Source organism: Ascidiella aspersa, chromosome 4 (assembly GCF_963924565.1).
Source record: "Ascidiella aspersa chromosome 4, kaAscAspe10.2, whole genome shotgun sequence".
In the NCBI taxonomy this organism is placed as follows: domain Eukaryota; kingdom Metazoa; phylum Chordata; class Ascidiacea; order Phlebobranchia; family Ascidiidae; genus Ascidiella; species Ascidiella aspersa.
The window spans coordinates 29,682,983-29,700,595 of record NC_139450.1 but is presented as its reverse complement, the minus strand read 5'-3'; the positions used below and the strand labels follow the sequence as shown (position 1 = coordinate 29,700,595).

The 17,613-nt window shown below is 39.5% G+C and overlaps 1 protein-coding gene across 1 annotated transcript; it reads left to right on the top strand.

Moving 5' to 3' along the window:
- Window positions 1–1,457: 1,457 nt before the first annotated feature.
- On the top strand, window positions 1,458–11,403 carry LOC146157390 (uncharacterized). The gene is made up of 7 exons (XM_083387322.1): window positions 1,458–1,784; window positions 2,487–2,630; window positions 5,149–5,265; window positions 5,717–5,835; window positions 6,703–6,832; window positions 8,136–8,278; window positions 8,891–11,403. Exons 1-7 carry the CDS (start codon window positions 1,673–1,675, stop codon window positions 9,257–9,259), a joined length of 1,134 nt encoding a protein of 377 aa, XP_083243448.1. The 5' UTR covers window positions 1,458–1,672; the 3' UTR covers window positions 9,260–11,403.
- Window positions 11,404–17,613: the final 6,210 nt, after the last annotated feature.

Genomic DNA, 17,613 nt, shown 5'->3' with positions numbered 1-17,613 from the left:
TTAAACAGCGAAACGCCGGTCAATCCCTTTTAAGATATTTTTTTATGGTTTAAAATTATTCAAATGAAAGGTTTCATCATATAAGGGACGAGCCGCTAATCATCAACTTCACCCATTCCAAGTTCTCACATCCTACAGGTAAAGTCATGTAAGCCCAGACTAGATGTAGGACAATGGAAGGATGTGATGCGGCCTTCCTCAAGCATCACATACACATTAGTCAACGATCGGAGGCAATCAATCGAGTCCAACTGCCGGATAAATCCCAAGGCCACACTTTTGTTGCTGTCAGACGATATGCGCAACACTAGCGATTCCGCGATCGTGGTTTCGCCCGAAAAGCGATCGCCTACGTCACTGGATGACGTAGTGGAAGCGTGGAGGCGGGCGAACCCCCGGGAGCCAAGGGAGAGAGAAAGGCCCTCTCCAGATTGGCATCCGGTATTGCTTCGAGCAAGCCTGGGCTCCCGAGCCGCGCGAATGGCTAAATGGGAAAGTTGCGCCACGCACGGAAATGGCCGGGAGGCGATGGCAAAAGTAATCGGAGTAGCTCCCAGGCTTGCTCGCGCGCGCAGAGCAGAGCTACCGGGACGAGGTTTGTGAATGGGTTCGGCGCTTGGCAGACCCGACTCGGGCGTGGCGATTTTTGGACCCGCGCGATCTGTGTGAAGCCCGGCAGTAAAGTTTCGCGTACAAACGGGTGTTTAGAGGCAGTTCAGACCATTTGGCCGGCCTCAAGAGTTTTATTCGAATTTTTAGACATGTTTCCAAGATATAGTTGTCGGACAGTTAGTGTGCCCCCTCCCCTTTGATGAATTAGGCGAAACGTCACCAGTGCCGCATCTTTTGTGAAAATCGATTTTGGCCAAGCATGCCGGTCGAAATGCAGGATCCATAAATGTAGGTTTAATGGTAGGCGATCATCGCGCTTACCGGCATTAAGTATAGCTGAGGAAGTGCGTTTCATCAATTCGTGAGACAATGCAGAAGAAGTTAACTATTATAAACTTGATGAGTAAACTTGACTTAAGTAGCCTACATCAATACGAAAATAAAGTGTCTTGAGCACACAGGACAAAATGAAAAATACTATCCAACTTTAGGTTGCGTTAAAACCGCAATGATGCAACAATTTCCTCAACAAGTCTTCTAATATATTAGAAATTCCATGCCATTACTTTTATCTCATAGTTTTGCAGGCTTTGGTAGAAAATAACATTGCTTATTGTCAACTTTAAATCTTATTTACAATTCACCTGTTGAATAGATTCCTTTAGAGTAGGTCTTCACAGCAATCTTATACAATTGTTCGCAAAGAGTAAAAAACCTAAAGAAAAAGTCGGACACGGTTTTGTACTTAGCTTTGTACAGTTTCAATTTAGGCTTCAAGCATATGGCATATTAGAGGGAAACAAATTCTAGAATATAAATTGTTCCTTAAATATTTCATAAAACAAATGTTAAATGCTCCATAACTACTTCAAGTGCATCGTTTTCACAGGAAAAAACGCCTAGTTTTAATGTACCGGTAGCTTTTCATCTGCGGTGTGTACTTTTTTGCGCGGAACCAATCTCAGGAATTTAATAATATAGGCGATCGTTTCCCAAATCATTTGTACACTTTGCCCAGCGGCCGCCACTCGGAAGTAGCCTATAGAGTTGCATCAGAACGATGCTGCTGATACAAGAAGTTGAGCTGCGTAGGAATACTTGCGAAAAGAAACTCGTTGCGCTCTTCACTTTTTTGGTGGCGTTATGCTGCGTCGCGTCACAAGCCTCCAGAAGTAAGTTACCAAGAGACTTACCGTATACAGTCTTAATTATAAGCCCTACTGGTATCTGCTACAGAAACGCCGGTTTATGACTGAGTTTACATCCGAAGATCAATTTCTCTCTATCTCCAATATTTTTAGTGTTGCGATAAATAACGCCAATGGGCTATAGTTACTTCTTTTAAGGTATTGACAATCTTGGTGTTAATATTAAGTAATGTTAAGAAGTCAAGGACTCACAGTAAATCAATTTGATTGGAGTTAAGTATCAGACACATATATAAATTAAACACGATAAACTTCAATATTTTTGTAAACAAATTTTACGATTGTATTGACGTTACTTATTATCAGATCGCATTGCGGTTCTTTTTGCCAAAAAAAACGGGTGAAAGATATCGAACTAAAATTCCAAGTAACAGTCATCCCTAGAAAGACTACTACTTGAAAAACATCTTCACCAGTAAATTTTAAAACAGGGCTGGAGTCGGTTAAAACAACCAGAGTCCGAATCTGCTTGACAATAAACGTGGAGTGTGAGTCCCGGGCACTACTTGGCCTAAATTTGCCGATTCCATGAGGTCTCAGTCCCGAGTCAACATCGGACAATCTCAGCCTTGTTTTTAAAATAGTCCGTTTACAAGGCCGTTATTTTTCCTTTAAAAGTCTCACTCTTGTACAAACTTTGCCTATTATCGTTTGTTCTCTGCCCAGACCTTAAATGCGACTTCGACAGTCGAATGTGCGCTTGGGCCAACATCCAGGACTCGGCCGACCAGGATGACTTCAACTGGAGGTTGGGACGCGGGAATATGGGACAACAGAGGAAGACCGGGGCCAACTACGATCACGGAGGAGGTGGGGTTAAGACACGGAATAAGGTTCTATAAATAGGCGCATCTTGATGGAATCCAAAACCATTGGCAGCACGTTTCTGCTTGTCGATCGCTGTTCCGCTAATTAACAATAAAACTCGAATTTTAAAAGCCCGAGTAAAACCATAATCAGGAATTTTTTAAAGGAATATATATATATTGCCTATACACTGGCATCTATACTGCTTTCTTATGTTTTTGTTTTTTTTATTAATTTTATTACTGCTTTGCTATGTATATTATGTATTTTACTTTACTTTACTTATATGAACTGACGATGTTATTATAGGAGAAATATATAATCCTTTAAAAAAATTCTGATCCTGGTTTTAAACTTTTAGTCTTATTGTTGGGATACGATTACCACGCAGTATCTGTCGCAAACGTTTGGGCTTAGAAGTATCACGATAGATGTTGTAAAAGTTCCAAAAATTATTGTTTAACCCGTAGCCAATTTTTTGCTGTTTTTTTAAATTTATAAACGTTGAAATTCCTGTTTGGAATACATAAAAATTGCCTGTAATATGGAGTTCTATCATACGAGATGCTCTTCTGTGAATTAACTTGTGGTAGATTTTTTCCAGTCTTGAATACCCGTTACACAAGGTGGTCCGAAATAAGAAAAAAATGTAGCCGACTTTTATATACGAGTTGTCGATATCTCAACACTAAAAAGAATAGCTAAAGTATTTGGCCTTATAGTTATTATTGTACCTTGATCAAATTATTTCATGCTGCTGAACACGTTTAAAGGAACATTTGTAATGTGCTGTAAAGCTAGGTTTTTACTCTTACCTGCAATCAAAAGTATGCTACCAGAAAATATTTTTTCAATTTAACAAGTCTCTTGGGAGTTTAATTATTCGGCCTAGTAGATTGACTGTGCATTTACGCCAAAATAATATTATCCGCCTATTGTAAAAATTGGATTTTTATCGATAGTAGCCGGATTCGCAATATTCACATTTTCATAAAGAGACAGTAGCTACATTGCCACACGGACATTTACGGATCAGATAAACAATCGTGTAAACTAAGCCTTGATCGGGTAATTACGAGTAACTCGCTACTCTATCCGACTATATGAACTTGACCCTCGTTAAAATGATGTAGGGGAAGGTTGCACTAGATGGGACGTTGCCTGAGTCGGGACTTGGGGATTACATCCACGTCCTATTAGGTAGCGCCAATTCCTAATTTTTTTTGGAAGCACCCAATGGTATAGCCACCCTTTTAACATAAAAACATTTCAGTGGGCTGACGGCGTTTTTACAACATATCAATCTAAAGAAAATAGGGGTGTTTTCTTTCTGGTTTTATTATTTTTATATCTGAGTTATTTTATATTTGTTGAAGTTGTTTAAATTCATTTTTTACTAATGTATGGGTAATTTACCAGGCTTACTTATTCAGGGAAATTTTTCATATTATCTTGTACCTATAAGCAGCCAGTATATCTTGTGTATATGGTGATGTGGGGTGCGTAAGATGGGACAGGCCGTTCCCAAGTGAGGAAGTTGCAACCTACATTTTGGGGTACTGTGACAAAAAATGGACTTACCATTACCTCTTTTTAAGAAGCTAACATTTTGTTATAGTTCAAAAGTTTTCAACTAGCAGAATTTTAATATGGTTGGTTTTAAATTTTTGATGTATGACGTAAAACAATTTATACGTTTTCCCTATCCATAAAATACGTTAAGAAATGCACCTGGTTAAAATGGATCAACGTATCAACATGTTTGTAAGAAATATTGCAAATGCAGGTAAAACTTCACTAAACAAAATCCATACTTATTCGAATTAAAACAAAATTATTGTTTAAAAGTCCACTAAAAAACAAACTAGCAAACAGACAAGATTTGGCCTAGGTCGTGTGTGTTGAAAGCTATCAACACAGGCAGAATATTTGTATAATGTATTCAATGTAAAAATATAGACACAACAAAACTAAAGTTCCAAGACAGTCACTCTTTGCCACACACTTGTCCTGTTAATTTAAAAATATTAATTTTCGCTTACCACAACAAATTCGTTCTAAAATTCTGTGAAATTGTTCTAAACAGCCTAGTTTTAAACTTATGTAAGTGTAGCAGGTGGAGGTAAAGTTGTTTTTAATGCTTGTGGTACAAATAGATCAATTTAAAAAAACGGATTCTTCCAGTCCCATCTTGCGAATCACACTGTCCCATCATATGAAACTCTGGGTTCTAAAGACGGGACACAACAACGTTTTTTCTAAGACGATTTTATAAAAAAGTTAGAACGTTAGAGGCAAAGTTATAGGTGTTTTTAAGCGCAAAGGGCAGAGGTATCAAGTAGGTATGATATTATTCAAAATTATTGTTATAACTGAAAACTACAATCATTTGAAAAAAACGTGTCCCATCATGGGCAACCTTCCCCTATAATCACAGAACCTCGAAATACTGTATAGATAACTTCGAGTTCAATTTCAAGCAATAGCAGTCACTGACTACTACTGACATTTGTATTTGTAGACGGAGGCTACATGTTCATTAAGTCGAAGAGCCGCGGCAATCGAACAGCGAAACTTGTCAGTCCTCCTATCACCAAAACCTCACAAACCTGTTTCGAGTTCTGGTATTTCATGAGAGGTTTGTATAATGTTTGGGGTCCTTAACCCATTCCCATTTAACATTTTTTTTGCCATTTTCGATTCACAGTTTTAGATGCGATGTCAGCAGTTGGTATTAAAAAGCGTTGAGGAAACAGGTCCAACTAACATTTGTGACCAAATCTCAGCTGTTTGTTTATATTCAGTCCTAAATCTAACTTTCTAACAATCAAGTAGGCTAATTTTTAACTTTAGCGAATAGAATTTAAATGGATGAAAACTGAGGTTCACACTATAGCGTCGCGAAAACGATGCACTATTTAGCTTTGCTGTTTTTTGCTTCAAAACAGATGTAATTGAACCTATTGCTTACGATCACAAGTTAACGTTTATTATTCAACTTTCATAAGAGTTATCGCAACTGGCCGAGTCACAGTCTTGTTGGTCCACACCAAAATTAGCAAAACACTAAAATAGCTTTACATGCCCAGGTAAAACGTTGGGCCACCTTGCCATTTATACGACGACCAACCGAAACAACGTTACTGAGAATAGCAAGCTGCTCTGGAACTTGAGAGGCCACCAAGCATCAACATGGTTGCCCGCCAAGGTAAATGTTCGCATTGCTCTGACTTACATTGCAAGGCTAACAACGTTGTAAACCGGGAAACGATGCATTCACTTTTACGTATGATGTCTATATATATTTATATACAGTAATCAGGTGGCACTATATAAAGACAAATTGTATTGGATTCTGGGCATCCCAAAATCTGATAAAGCGCGATTGTGCCAAAGCTTGTCGAGAATTCAATACAATTTGTCTTTATAGGCTACCACCTGATTACCCTATTCACAATTAGGCAAATACAGCCATTTACAAAGATATTGTGTGATTCTTTTTTTCTGTTTGTGCAAGGAACCTACAGCCGTTCCTCTGTTGAGACGCTACTTGTTAAACGGACTTTATGTCTATGTAAGGTTTGGTAATCACAGTGTTTGCAGTAAATAGCCTAGACCTGAACATAAATCGAACAGAATTTATAAATCAAACGATACAATCTATATACTTGTTGATAATGTTATTATTATTTTTGTTGTGTATATTTGGATCTAAGCCTGTTCCAACCATTCCAGTTGTTAATCTTTTACCATTCATTCGAATTAAGATTAGGCCTATTTACATTTGCGTTACTTTTGTAGAATATACTTGTTTTAAATCTTTTTAATAACCTTTGTGTTTTTTCATCTATATAAAAGTTGTTTTTATTGCTATTTTAGTACTTGTTTATTTAACTAGGCCATACTCAAATGTGTACACAATGCACTAATGCAGTTTCTGGTACGTTCGTCAGTGGTATTTGAAACGCCACTTCATTAGGGATAGATAGAGCTGCTGGCATAATATTTCGTATCCAGACAGCTTTATCAAACTGGAGAACAGGGGTATAGTATCTTAAAATATTTACCACCGCAGATTCCACTCGGTCCCCTCCAAAGGACTCACATTGTGATCGAGGCCTTTGATTGGGCGAAAGGAAGGAAGGGGAACATTTTAATTGACGACACTTCGCTTAAACTTGTAACGCCGACAACCTCTTGCGAGTGTAAGTGTGCACTCTTACATGTATTTTTCAAGTCGTTTCGTTTGCCAGGCAGGGTGTTGGACTGCTTTCCACCCTTGTGTGTCTTTTTGCAGTGTAAAATTAGCCCCTGCCTGAGTACAGTGACGTTATTACGGGGTACACTAAATTAAGCACTCTCATCCGATATTTGACTATGCCACTGTATAGGATGTATAGACCTTGTTAAGATGCTGCAAATTTCACTTGATTCATCTAAAACGGTTGTACCCATAACCGGCGAGATATCGTATAGTTCTTGAACGGGTACAAAACCATCTTGTCGTTTTAAGAATACTCTTTGTAAACACCATTTTTAGTTTACATAAAATAACAATGATTTATTTGAAAGTTTTAATTTTATATTAATCCAATTTTTTTCGCAAAACAGCTTTATAATAAAAGTCTTGCAGCTTACAATATAGCTAGGCCTAATATAAGATTAATTCACATACAGAAGTCACATATACACTCAGATAAAGGTTTAATTGTAAGTAACGGATTTAAACAAGTCCTTTGACAGTATAATGTGTTTTTTATATAAGGTTGTAATCCTATTAAGTTTTTGTTGCTTGCCAAAACTATGATTTTCATGCATTAGAAATGCGTTTAATGTCCCTCTATATACTAAAAAACGTTTAACGCAAAGCTAACAGATGTTATGAAGCGCTTATCAAACGCAATTTACGTTACTTGAACTTTTGCTTCGAATGGACAATCTACAATCTACATCATGGGTAACTGTAGCCTATTTCGGTAAACAAGGCAGCTGCTTTGCAGCCGTTTTGAATGGTTTGTTTCAACTGGCACCCGTCGATACCAGGATAATGGGTCAGATTAAAGCCATCCTGTGCCATTCGCTGCAACAGAAGTCAGAACGTCTAATTATAACAGCGCATTGAAACCCCTCCTGCCTTTCCTGTATTGCCATCCAACTAAAGGCTCCATGATTTTGATTACGTTGCAATATAGTTTAAGTGTTTGACCAATGCCCTTTGACCTCTACTGTATGACTGTGGAGAAATCAAAAAAACATCTTCGAAATGAGTAAATGTCTTCAAGCGACTCTGCCTCATACCAGCGTTACAATCGCCGGTCTAAAGATAATTTTCTGTTCAATATTAACAAAAAGCCTACCCACCCAATAAATTACTGCTAAACACGTATACATATACGTTCCTACCACTCTACAGTTATGATGGTTAACGTTTGTTCATCTATTTTAATACCGGTTTAATTTGCTTTTTGTTTGAGTGCTTGGCAAACCAAGGCTGTATGTTTTTTCTAGTAACTCCTAGTTACGCGAAACCCAAAATGGTCGACACAACTACAACACCTTTGATGACGACAGTCGCCATGGCAACAACCTTAGGGAGCTCGCCGGAATCTGCAACGTCACAAGTGATGACACAGCATAATCGGGTCGGACAGGTAAGACAAAAGCCAAAGTTGTTTTAATTGAATAGGGAGCTTATGGTTCTTTTAACTGCAATAAAGGCTCTGGTATTCCCGCGAAAGAGGCTATGTTTTCTGAGAACCCTTTTAAAATTAAAAAACTCGAGATCTTCCATTGCTTCCTGCTTCTGCACGCCTTTGTTGAGATGACGTGCAACTCAGGGCGGTGAATTAGTATTCGTTTTGACATTTGCACATCGAAAGTAAGAAATGCGATTTTCAGTAACCCTCGCCTATTCGTAGTCGTTATGCTAAACAGTCTTAAACTTCGAAACAGAAAATTAAACTTTGATTGTGTAAAAAAAAAGTAAAAACCGTTTACTGAAAAGGAAGTATGTCAAATAGTAAATTTCGATTTTAATTCACGCATATATTTAGGCATATTTTTACATTGGCAGACAATGGGTTAATATATTTAAAAACAGGTCGACAAGAAGAGTTTTTTTTTTCTGAACTGGAAGAGTATGTCAAAAAGTAAATTTTCAATTCCAATTCACGCTCGAATTTGGCGTATTTTTACATTGGGGGAACTATTCATATAAATCTCGACAGATAAAAAAACCTTCCATTAAAAACTATTTTCCCCAGACGACGCAAACCCAAGCAGTCAACACTATGATAAACAAAGGATCCAGCACCCCAAACCCAAGCCAAACCAAGGGCAGCAAAAACACTACAAGCTCTTCAGCTACAGACCTCACAACTATAAAGAACTCGAATCAAACTGCAGGCGGACCCATGTTCGTCGAGGCAAACCCGCACGGGCACATGGTCGGAATCGTTGTGAGCGTAGTGCTGGTGGTTGCCGTCCTCTCGGTGGCGCTCGCGTACTACGTACGTCGACGCAAGAGTCCTGCGTCGATGTACGCCGACGATTGTTCCGTCACGATGACGCGCATGTACCCGAGCGTCACGGCACCTTCCGACTATCACGTCGACTATCGAAAGCTGACGTAGGCGCCGCTTCTTTGGAAACTTCGAGAAAAACTTGACGCTGTGTACGACATCACAAAAACACACAGGAATCGCACCTTAGGATGTTTGTTTTTTAGTTCCGTGATCTACACAAAAGCTGCAGTTAACGTACGCCGCCGTGCGACAAAACACGACAACAGAGGGTAGCAAACAAGTTTTTGTTTAGTAAAGGGTCTCTTAAACTGGGGTCAATGAGGAAATTTACAGAGGCCCGCACAACATCTTTTATACATTAACTAATAATTTATGCTTGCAGGAGCACATTCGTTGTTCTTCTTCTAGAGTTTTAATCCAAACAATTATAGATAACTTATGTAGAGTACCGAATGGACTATAAAAGAGATGATGTATCGTGTTTGTTTTATACTCATTGTTTTAAACCAGGGGTTCTTAAACTTTTTTTACCGCGGCACCCTAAAATTTTTTTTTGCCTCACATGGACCACGGTAGGTAAAAGATTTTCCAAAATCACGTCATAAATTGACGTCACAATGCAAATAAACGCTATAAATCTGCTGATTTCAGTTTAAAAAGTGGGAAAGTGAAATGGAGTCTAAATACAGTTAGCGCAAAACCATTTTGTTTTCAATTAAACTGGCTTTTTTGAATAAATTATTACATTTTAGAAATACACTAACATTTTAATTACGACCTCATGGACCCCATAAAACTAGCTCACAGACCCCCAAGGGGTCCATGGACCCCAGTTTAAGAACCCCTGTATTAAACTATTGTTAGAGTCCAACATTACTGCAAGCAAACAAACAAAATGCCGCACGGTAAACGGAGTTTGAGAACCACTGGATTTATTAATATGCCCGCAATACATTTCGATCTGCAATCGGTGTAGTCCTTCACAGTTATATGCGTGGATAACAAGAAAGGCGCACTTGCACCTTTGGCAAGTGTAAACCCTTCCTCCGGCTTTCATTATACTTTCAGGATGAAAATAATGTAGTATTGTGTTGAAATTTTTATTGTCTTTAGTAGGAATTCATCTTAGAACATTTAAAGTTTTTTATTATATCGATAAGTTTAATGACAAATGAAATAAACCGCTTTGAAAATCTTGCCCTCTGGTACATTGGGACAAGAGTCGCGTAAGGCGCCTTCAAAAAATCTCACAAAATAACGTGGCGATTTCTGGCCGACGCAAAGGTGTGTCATCGTACCAACCCTGCATCACCCGGTTGTCGCATTTTTTCATATACGTATATATTTATGAGCGGCCCCCTCGAGTGCGCGTAATGCCGGCCGCGTGCTGTGAACAATGGGTGATTGTGATGACGTATTTTTAATCACTTGGCGTGACCGTCACGCTTAATCGCGTTCATTGCATTTTAAATGAAGCCAGCTTTAAATTGTTTTAGCTGCTGTGCAGTTAATAAAAGTAATCTTGGCAGCGATCGCTGTCAAGATCCCTTACTCATACATCACGCGAAATATGTTTCTCAATATTGCCTTTTTTTGTTTGTTTCTGGTCGCACCGCGTAATACATCATCAGCCAGATTGACGCAAAAACCAAAAAAAAAACACCTTTCAGGGACCTTTAAATACAAGGGCTGTACACTTACATTGTTTTTATTAAAATCTGTATTTTCTTTCATCGTAATTCCTGGAATTGTATTTATTGTTGTATACATTTTACATTTATATTCTCACCATTAGAGTAAATTAAATATGTCTAACAATACTTTTAATTTTTTTAGAACAGGGGAGCTTTGTTTGTTACTGAAATAAATTCGTTTGTCAACCGAAATCAACAAAAAACCTAGGCCCTACAAATTCACACAAAGTCGTTTTTTTAATTGTTCGACGTTTCCAATTTTTTCTGTAAACTTAATATTTCTTTCAAGTTTGAAGTTACGATGCGCAAATTCCCATTGACTCCTGAAATATGAAGTTTATATTTACCAAACACATTCTACGTTTATTGATAGTTTTCTGTCACGTTATAAGCCAATGTTTAATTAGGTTTTCAATTTGTAAAATAATTTTAATGTGAACTGAAAGGTTTTATCGAACATGGGTTAAATTTCTCGCAATTCCAATCTTTCTGTCGGTCAGCATGTTGAATTGTTGTTTCGCTAATTCCGCATCTCGTGACAACAAATATTTTCGTCAATTCGGCAATAAAGTGAAAACAACAGTTTTTTCCCTCGAAATGTTTTTACACTAGCAGCAAAACAGTTTGTAAAATAGTTTCTGAAAGTCCACCAGGTCGCATTCGTAGCAACAGGTCATTGTCACGTCACATAACCACTTCTGTTACATCACTGGGTGTGGGTAATACCCAGGGGGTTAAGTGGGGTCAATGCCGGGTTGAAATGCCCAGGGCGACACAATTTCGCCGTTACTCTTTCCTTTGCCACGGACAAAATGACGTCACGGCCAAAAACAAGTGAAAACTGGCGACGACGTGACGTCATTTCGCGCGTTGGCCGGTCAGGTGTGAAAGAAGTGACGCATCGTAAACAGGACGAGCCACGGGCGTTGGAGTCCCGGTAAATCTGCTCGACGCTCGATTGTTCTCACACTTCGCTCGCGTTTGTGACGTCATCAATTAGTCAATGTATTTGATTCACAATCTAAGACGTCTATCGGCGGGTTGATGAAAGGCGTTAAGGCGATTGTTTGAAGGAAAATGAAAACATGTTCGACAAATTACCTAAAACCACGCGTGTCTATTTTTTCTACTTTAAAAGTCGAAACAGTTTTGCTTGTGGAAAACAACAATTAGTCACTTTGCGGGTTTTCCGATGTTGATCTCCAAGAGGTAAGTTACACTTTTAACAGCTTTAACAAATTTACGGGCGATTTACCAGGAGACAAATTGTAAAGTTATCTCCGTAAAAGTATAAGCAAGTGTATATTACGTTTAAGGATTAGTGCTAATAGGCGGTGAAAATTTCCACAAACTAACACCTGATATTTTAATTTAGAAGAGAAAGGAGTTGAGTTGTACTAAACAAAACAATTCCCAACTGGCAGTTTCGCCGAAACAAGGCTTATCCTATAGTCAAGAACCGTAAATGCCACAGGCGTCGGCTAGATTAAATCTTGTATAACTGCCTCCTTTATATAAACTTAAAGTTCAGTTTCTGCAAAACGTTAGTAACAAGCCAACAAACGGAGAATATAATTTTATACAAAGAACATGTTGCGATATTTCTTCTACTTCTTCTTTTAATTTACAACAGTGTTCTTATACGACATTTAAAAATATAGCTTTTCGAAAAACCTTCGTTGTTTTTTTGAAACTCTGTCAAAACAAGAACTATAAGCACGGGGAAAATCCTGACATTTTCGCATCGCTCAGTAAATAGGCCTTGTCATGGCTGCAGCCACGTTGCCGATTTCATTAGAAAGAAAACACAGCAGCTGGTGGTAAACAGTTTACGGTTCGATTGTCGTGAAGCAGCTGTAAGCCAGAGGACAGTACTTGAATGTTGCAAACTGCTGTGCAGCGGCGACCACTTTTACGTACAAGGATTAGCCGATGTTCAGGCGCCCATTACGGTTCGGCGCACCCTCCGCACTCAGCACGGCTTCGACCTTATTAGCGGCGACCTGCGAAAATGACAAAGCAGTCGCAGATTGATATTTGTAAACTTTGCAGCACGTACGTGCGTCAAGGCAACGATGCGAAGGAGCCAAAGGCACACTTGCACAAACCCGGGCGACTGGCCGTGTCTAAACACCAACGGAGACAAGTTGTCCAACGATAACAAGACAGCGGCGCCACCGGGTAAGACAGTGTATAGGAGCTTAACCTTTAAATCGCTTTGCTTAGCACGGTGTAATTGTGCTGAATTACCCCTGATAGTACCCACTTGCCCCCAGACGACCACCGACATCGGAATGAGTCGTGATTGACGGGCTTGGGCGGTATGGGGGGCGGAAATGCCCCGCATATCTTGAATTGTCGTTCGGCCGAACCAGGACAAGTAAACAAGTCCTCGAACCACATTGCAAAAGCAATGTATAGAGGGTCAACCAGTTCGAGTCCAACTGACTGACCGTTTTTTTTTTCAAATGAAAATGGTATTCCTAAGAGTTCACTTCTCCTTAGAAAAAAGATGAAGCCTTTATGTTGAAGCAGGTTCGCAATTATTGTAACCGAAAAGTTCGGGTTAAAATCGACTTAAATAACCATGTTTTGTAAAACTCAGGTTTATTGTCGATAACGAAACAATATGTAGCCCAAACTTGTTTAAAGAATTAGAATTATGCAATCCTCGTAATATTTCAATGAGTGACTTACAGGACAACATTAAATAGAACAACAACTGTAGCAAAGTGCGTCAGAATTTCCAATAAAAATGCATCTATTTTAGGTTAGAGTTTTTAAACAAAATACGTATTGCAGTGCCACTTTGTATAACGCTAAAGGCAAACGGAGATCACCCTATTGGAAACCACTAATATGCGGTTTAGTCTGTCAACTGTTTTTGCGTAAATATACATTTTTAGAAACAAGTCAATTTCAAACGACTTGTCTTCAAAATCATTGAACTAATTTGAAAACAACAAGGTTGTGTTAAGTGACTAAGTCAAATTGGTACTTTGGAAACACTGTAAAACGTCTCTTCGACGTACAACGTGCGTCACGCTAAATTGAAACTTACTTAGTTTTCTCGCCAATATTTTCGGTTGAAACATAGTTGTCCGCAAAGTGCAGTTTTTGCACTCGCGCCGTTGAATAAAGACACGGTGAAGTCAGATAACTTCAGGTTGATTTAATAAACAGTCGGGCAAAATAGCTTACGCTAACTCCGCGAACAGTCTAATATGAAATTTGGCCAGTCAGCAATTCTTCGTTAAGCTAAGTTTAGCCCCTACTCAACCGAGGCCTGTGTAATTTTCCCACAAGTTCTGATTCACGCTTGGAGAAAATTGCGAAATGTGCGCAAAGGCTATACTTTGACGAAGCGCAACCTGTCATTTCGAAGCCGCTAATATTTACCGGAGATGAGGTGTTAACATAAACAATCGACCGCAATCTCAAGTAGCCCCGATAACCGTCAAGGCATTGAAAGGAACCACACCACAAAGCACCAGCCTGTACCCTTTGTTACGAAGGTAGCGAACGCATGTTTGGGCATCAATAGACCCTTGGCCTGAGAAATTAGGCACCGGCGTCAGAGGGAGACAAACGGCCATTGTTACGACACTGCTGCGGCTGCGTCCTTCAAAAACCGGATGATGCCGTTCGAGCTGTAGGAAGCGAAACGGGGATTAGACAAAACAAAGAGGGATGAATGCGGCTAGAGCAGGTCGGAATGTTAATTCTGACTGGGTAATTGGCAACAGTAGGATGATCTATTATCTGTTTCCTACCGACTGAGGGCTTTCGGTGGCAGGCAGAACACAAGTTTGTTTGCACAAAAACAATATCACACGGCTTGTTTTTCGGAAATGCAAATCGCACAACTTTCTCAAAAGTTCTGCGTAAAAAAATGCCGTTCAATTTGTTTGGTCTTTTCCATTAGCTTGCAGGTTCTGTGTTTGAATTCAAGCTAACACGTGCACGAAACAACTGATATGATTACTGTACAGAGGGCTTGTGTTTGCTTCTGGACCTCGCACTCGTATATATTACATAACAATTAACAAACTGTAGTTCGATTGACCAATCGTTTAAAACTGAGAAGTATAACTAACGAAGGCTTTTTTAAGGTTGTCTGCCGTTTTATGTTTGTTTTTCACTATTTATTTGCCTAAAAATTAATTTGGTGTGGGTTGGTTTATTAGGATTGGACAACTTGTTTTTCAACATTACGATTGAAAAAATCAGAACAACAAAACCATCGATCAGTCAACTTCGTGCAGCCCATAAACCTACACTCGAAACCACGTTTACTTGTATTCCTTCAATCGAACAATGCCGCTCTATGACAAACCTGACCTTCAACGGGCCACCACTCCGGCCATGACGTCACGAAAGTGCAACAGAGGAAAACAAGCGGCCCTGGGGTTACTGCAGGTCAAGCGACGGTCACGTCCGAAGCGGCGGTCGTGAAGTTTCGCGGAAAATCGCGAGTCGCCGCCTTTCGCCTTGTCAATCAGCGTGCGGATAATGCAGACTTACCGTCTGATTTCATCGGTGGGCGACAAGCTGACTGCCTTGGCCGGGTCAAGTTGTTTAAACCTCCTTCTTAAAGCCCCCGCTAAGTTTATGAGCGCTTATTGGTTTGTGATTTTTCGTTTTCGGTGAACTTTTGCGACCTCCGTGCCCGCGACAAGAGGTTTCGGCACAAACTGCCGCTAATTTGCCGTCGTTTAGATGCAATTAGCAGCCCTTGACATTCGTAATCGCAATTACTTCATCGCGTGGGAACTGTTTCGGGTGGTTTTCCGCCTTAATTCTGCGTCAAATCGCAACCAGTTAATTATCAAATTGGAAGTTGAAGTTAGTTTTTTTCCCAGAAGCATATAACACAACGTTCTTTTTAAAAAAGGAAATAAACCAACTTCTTTATTTTATTTTAGCTTCAATATTTTCTAATGCTTAGATTTCCTATTTTAGTTTTCAATTGCTTAGAATCTTAGATAATGATCAAAGCACCATAGTCGATTAAAAATGGAGAGGTAATCGCTCGTTCTGTTTAAAAATTACAGCACCATTCCAGCTCGTGCGCCAATGTTTTTGAACTGAATTAAATCTAAATTTTACCCGAGGAATTTCGCAATAGTTAGCTATTACACAAGGTGTTTTGCCGGTTTTTTCAAGTCAAACATGCAGCCCAAAAACTAGGTTGTGTGTAAAGTTGAATTGGCTCTCCACGCGATGGATTCTGCGACGGGCACCATCTTTCCTCCACAACTGATAATCTTGGTTAAGCACTCAAGGTATACTTGATTGAATTGTTTTACTGCCAGGCAAACTCTTATGTATAAAATAGGTGAGTGTTGCAGGCTCCCAAGTTCTCAACTTATAAGCCTAACCATTCTAAAAAAATACTGCGTAAAAACAATCATAATATTTACCCTCATTTTCCCTTTTTAAACGAATAGGCAGTTGTGAGTATACTAATTAAATTAGCATCATTTATGTTGTAATAAAGTTTTAAGACGCCCTGTGTAGCGCGAAGACATCCGCCAGGCCGTAAGGTAAAGATTTAGTATTTTGAGCGCAACAATTTCATTTAACTTTACAACTTGTATCGAATTGTAGACTTGTTTAGCGGCAAGATTTTACCCAGTTCCTTTTCCAATCACTAGCAATCATAAAGGGTGCCCAGGAAACGACTCCCAAGATTTGAAACCTGTTTTCAAGCGACCACAGGAACTGTCGCATCGCATCAGCTAATCGTTGATACGATCGACCAAACTAATAGGCCTGTTATGAAGTTAAGCACAACATGCAAACAGAACTGCAAGAGCTACAAAGGCCTAGCGAGGCGTTACGAATTGACCGTCAACACTGTATCGAATTTTTTAGCTGAAGCAGCGAAAAGGCGGCCTCCGGATTACCGCAGCCGGGATTACACATTGCACATTGCACGCCCGGGATTTGAACTGTGGCTTGATCTCTGGCGATGGCAAGGGAGGCCTGCACTCGTCAAGATAACTGACGGCGATAATTTGACAGCCCACGGTCCCTCGCACGGCATGTAAGACTGGTCCGTGAAAGTTCGATGCGACGGATTCTGCGATACAGCCTTCCTGGTCTTGACACCCGAAAACAAAAGAGTCCGTTTGTTTAGGGCGATGCAATTCGCGATTAAAACTGGCGACCGCAAGGCCCAGTGTCTGTTTGAGCAGGGTGTGCAATAGGGATTATTTTATAAGCGAAATAAACCCGTGGATTTGACGTTAAATGGAGACTCTTGATTCTAAAGAGTTAAAACAGTCTTAGCCTTAACTGAAAATGGGAAAACGGTCGTTTAGATTTGGTGTTGAATGGCTACTTTTTTACTTTTAGATTTCAACTAAAAACCTACACTCTTGTTTAAACTTGAAATTTATTAATTCGACCTTAGCTTTGTCAGAAAGAACACTCATAGCTTTTGACTTAAAAAATGACCAATTCTTTTCAAGAGTTTATTAATTCATTTAAAAAAATAACAGTTTTGTAAACAGAGTGGTCTATCCCTAGATTATCGACACACCCCCTTCCAGTGTAGTCAGTTACTAATTCGTTGCCCAGTTACTCATTGTTAAAAAAAATTCCCCATAAATCAGTTGAGCTGCCCAAACGCGCCGAAGCCTGCGGTTATATGTTGCGAAAGATTTTACGCGGAGTGTTTTGCAAACCTTTAGAAATATTTCGCAATCTCAAAGTATCTGCAAAAACGCGCAAAATCGCTCGTTCTATGGCGCTTGGGAAATT

Excerpts from the sequence above, each read along its gene's own strand:
- LOC146157390 (XM_083387322.1), top strand. The coding sequence starts at position 1,673 with ATGCTGCTGATACAAGAAGTTGAGCTGCGTAGGAATACTTGCGAAAAG. Across the intron at positions 5,266-5,716 it reads GTTCTGGTATTTCATGAGAG|GTAAAACGTTGGGCCACCTT; the intron begins GTTTGTATAATG and ends TTACATGCCCAG. Across the intron at positions 8,279-8,890 it reads AGCATAATCGGGTCGGACAG|ACGACGCAAACCCAAGCAGT; the intron begins GTAAGACAAAAG and ends TATTTTCCCCAG.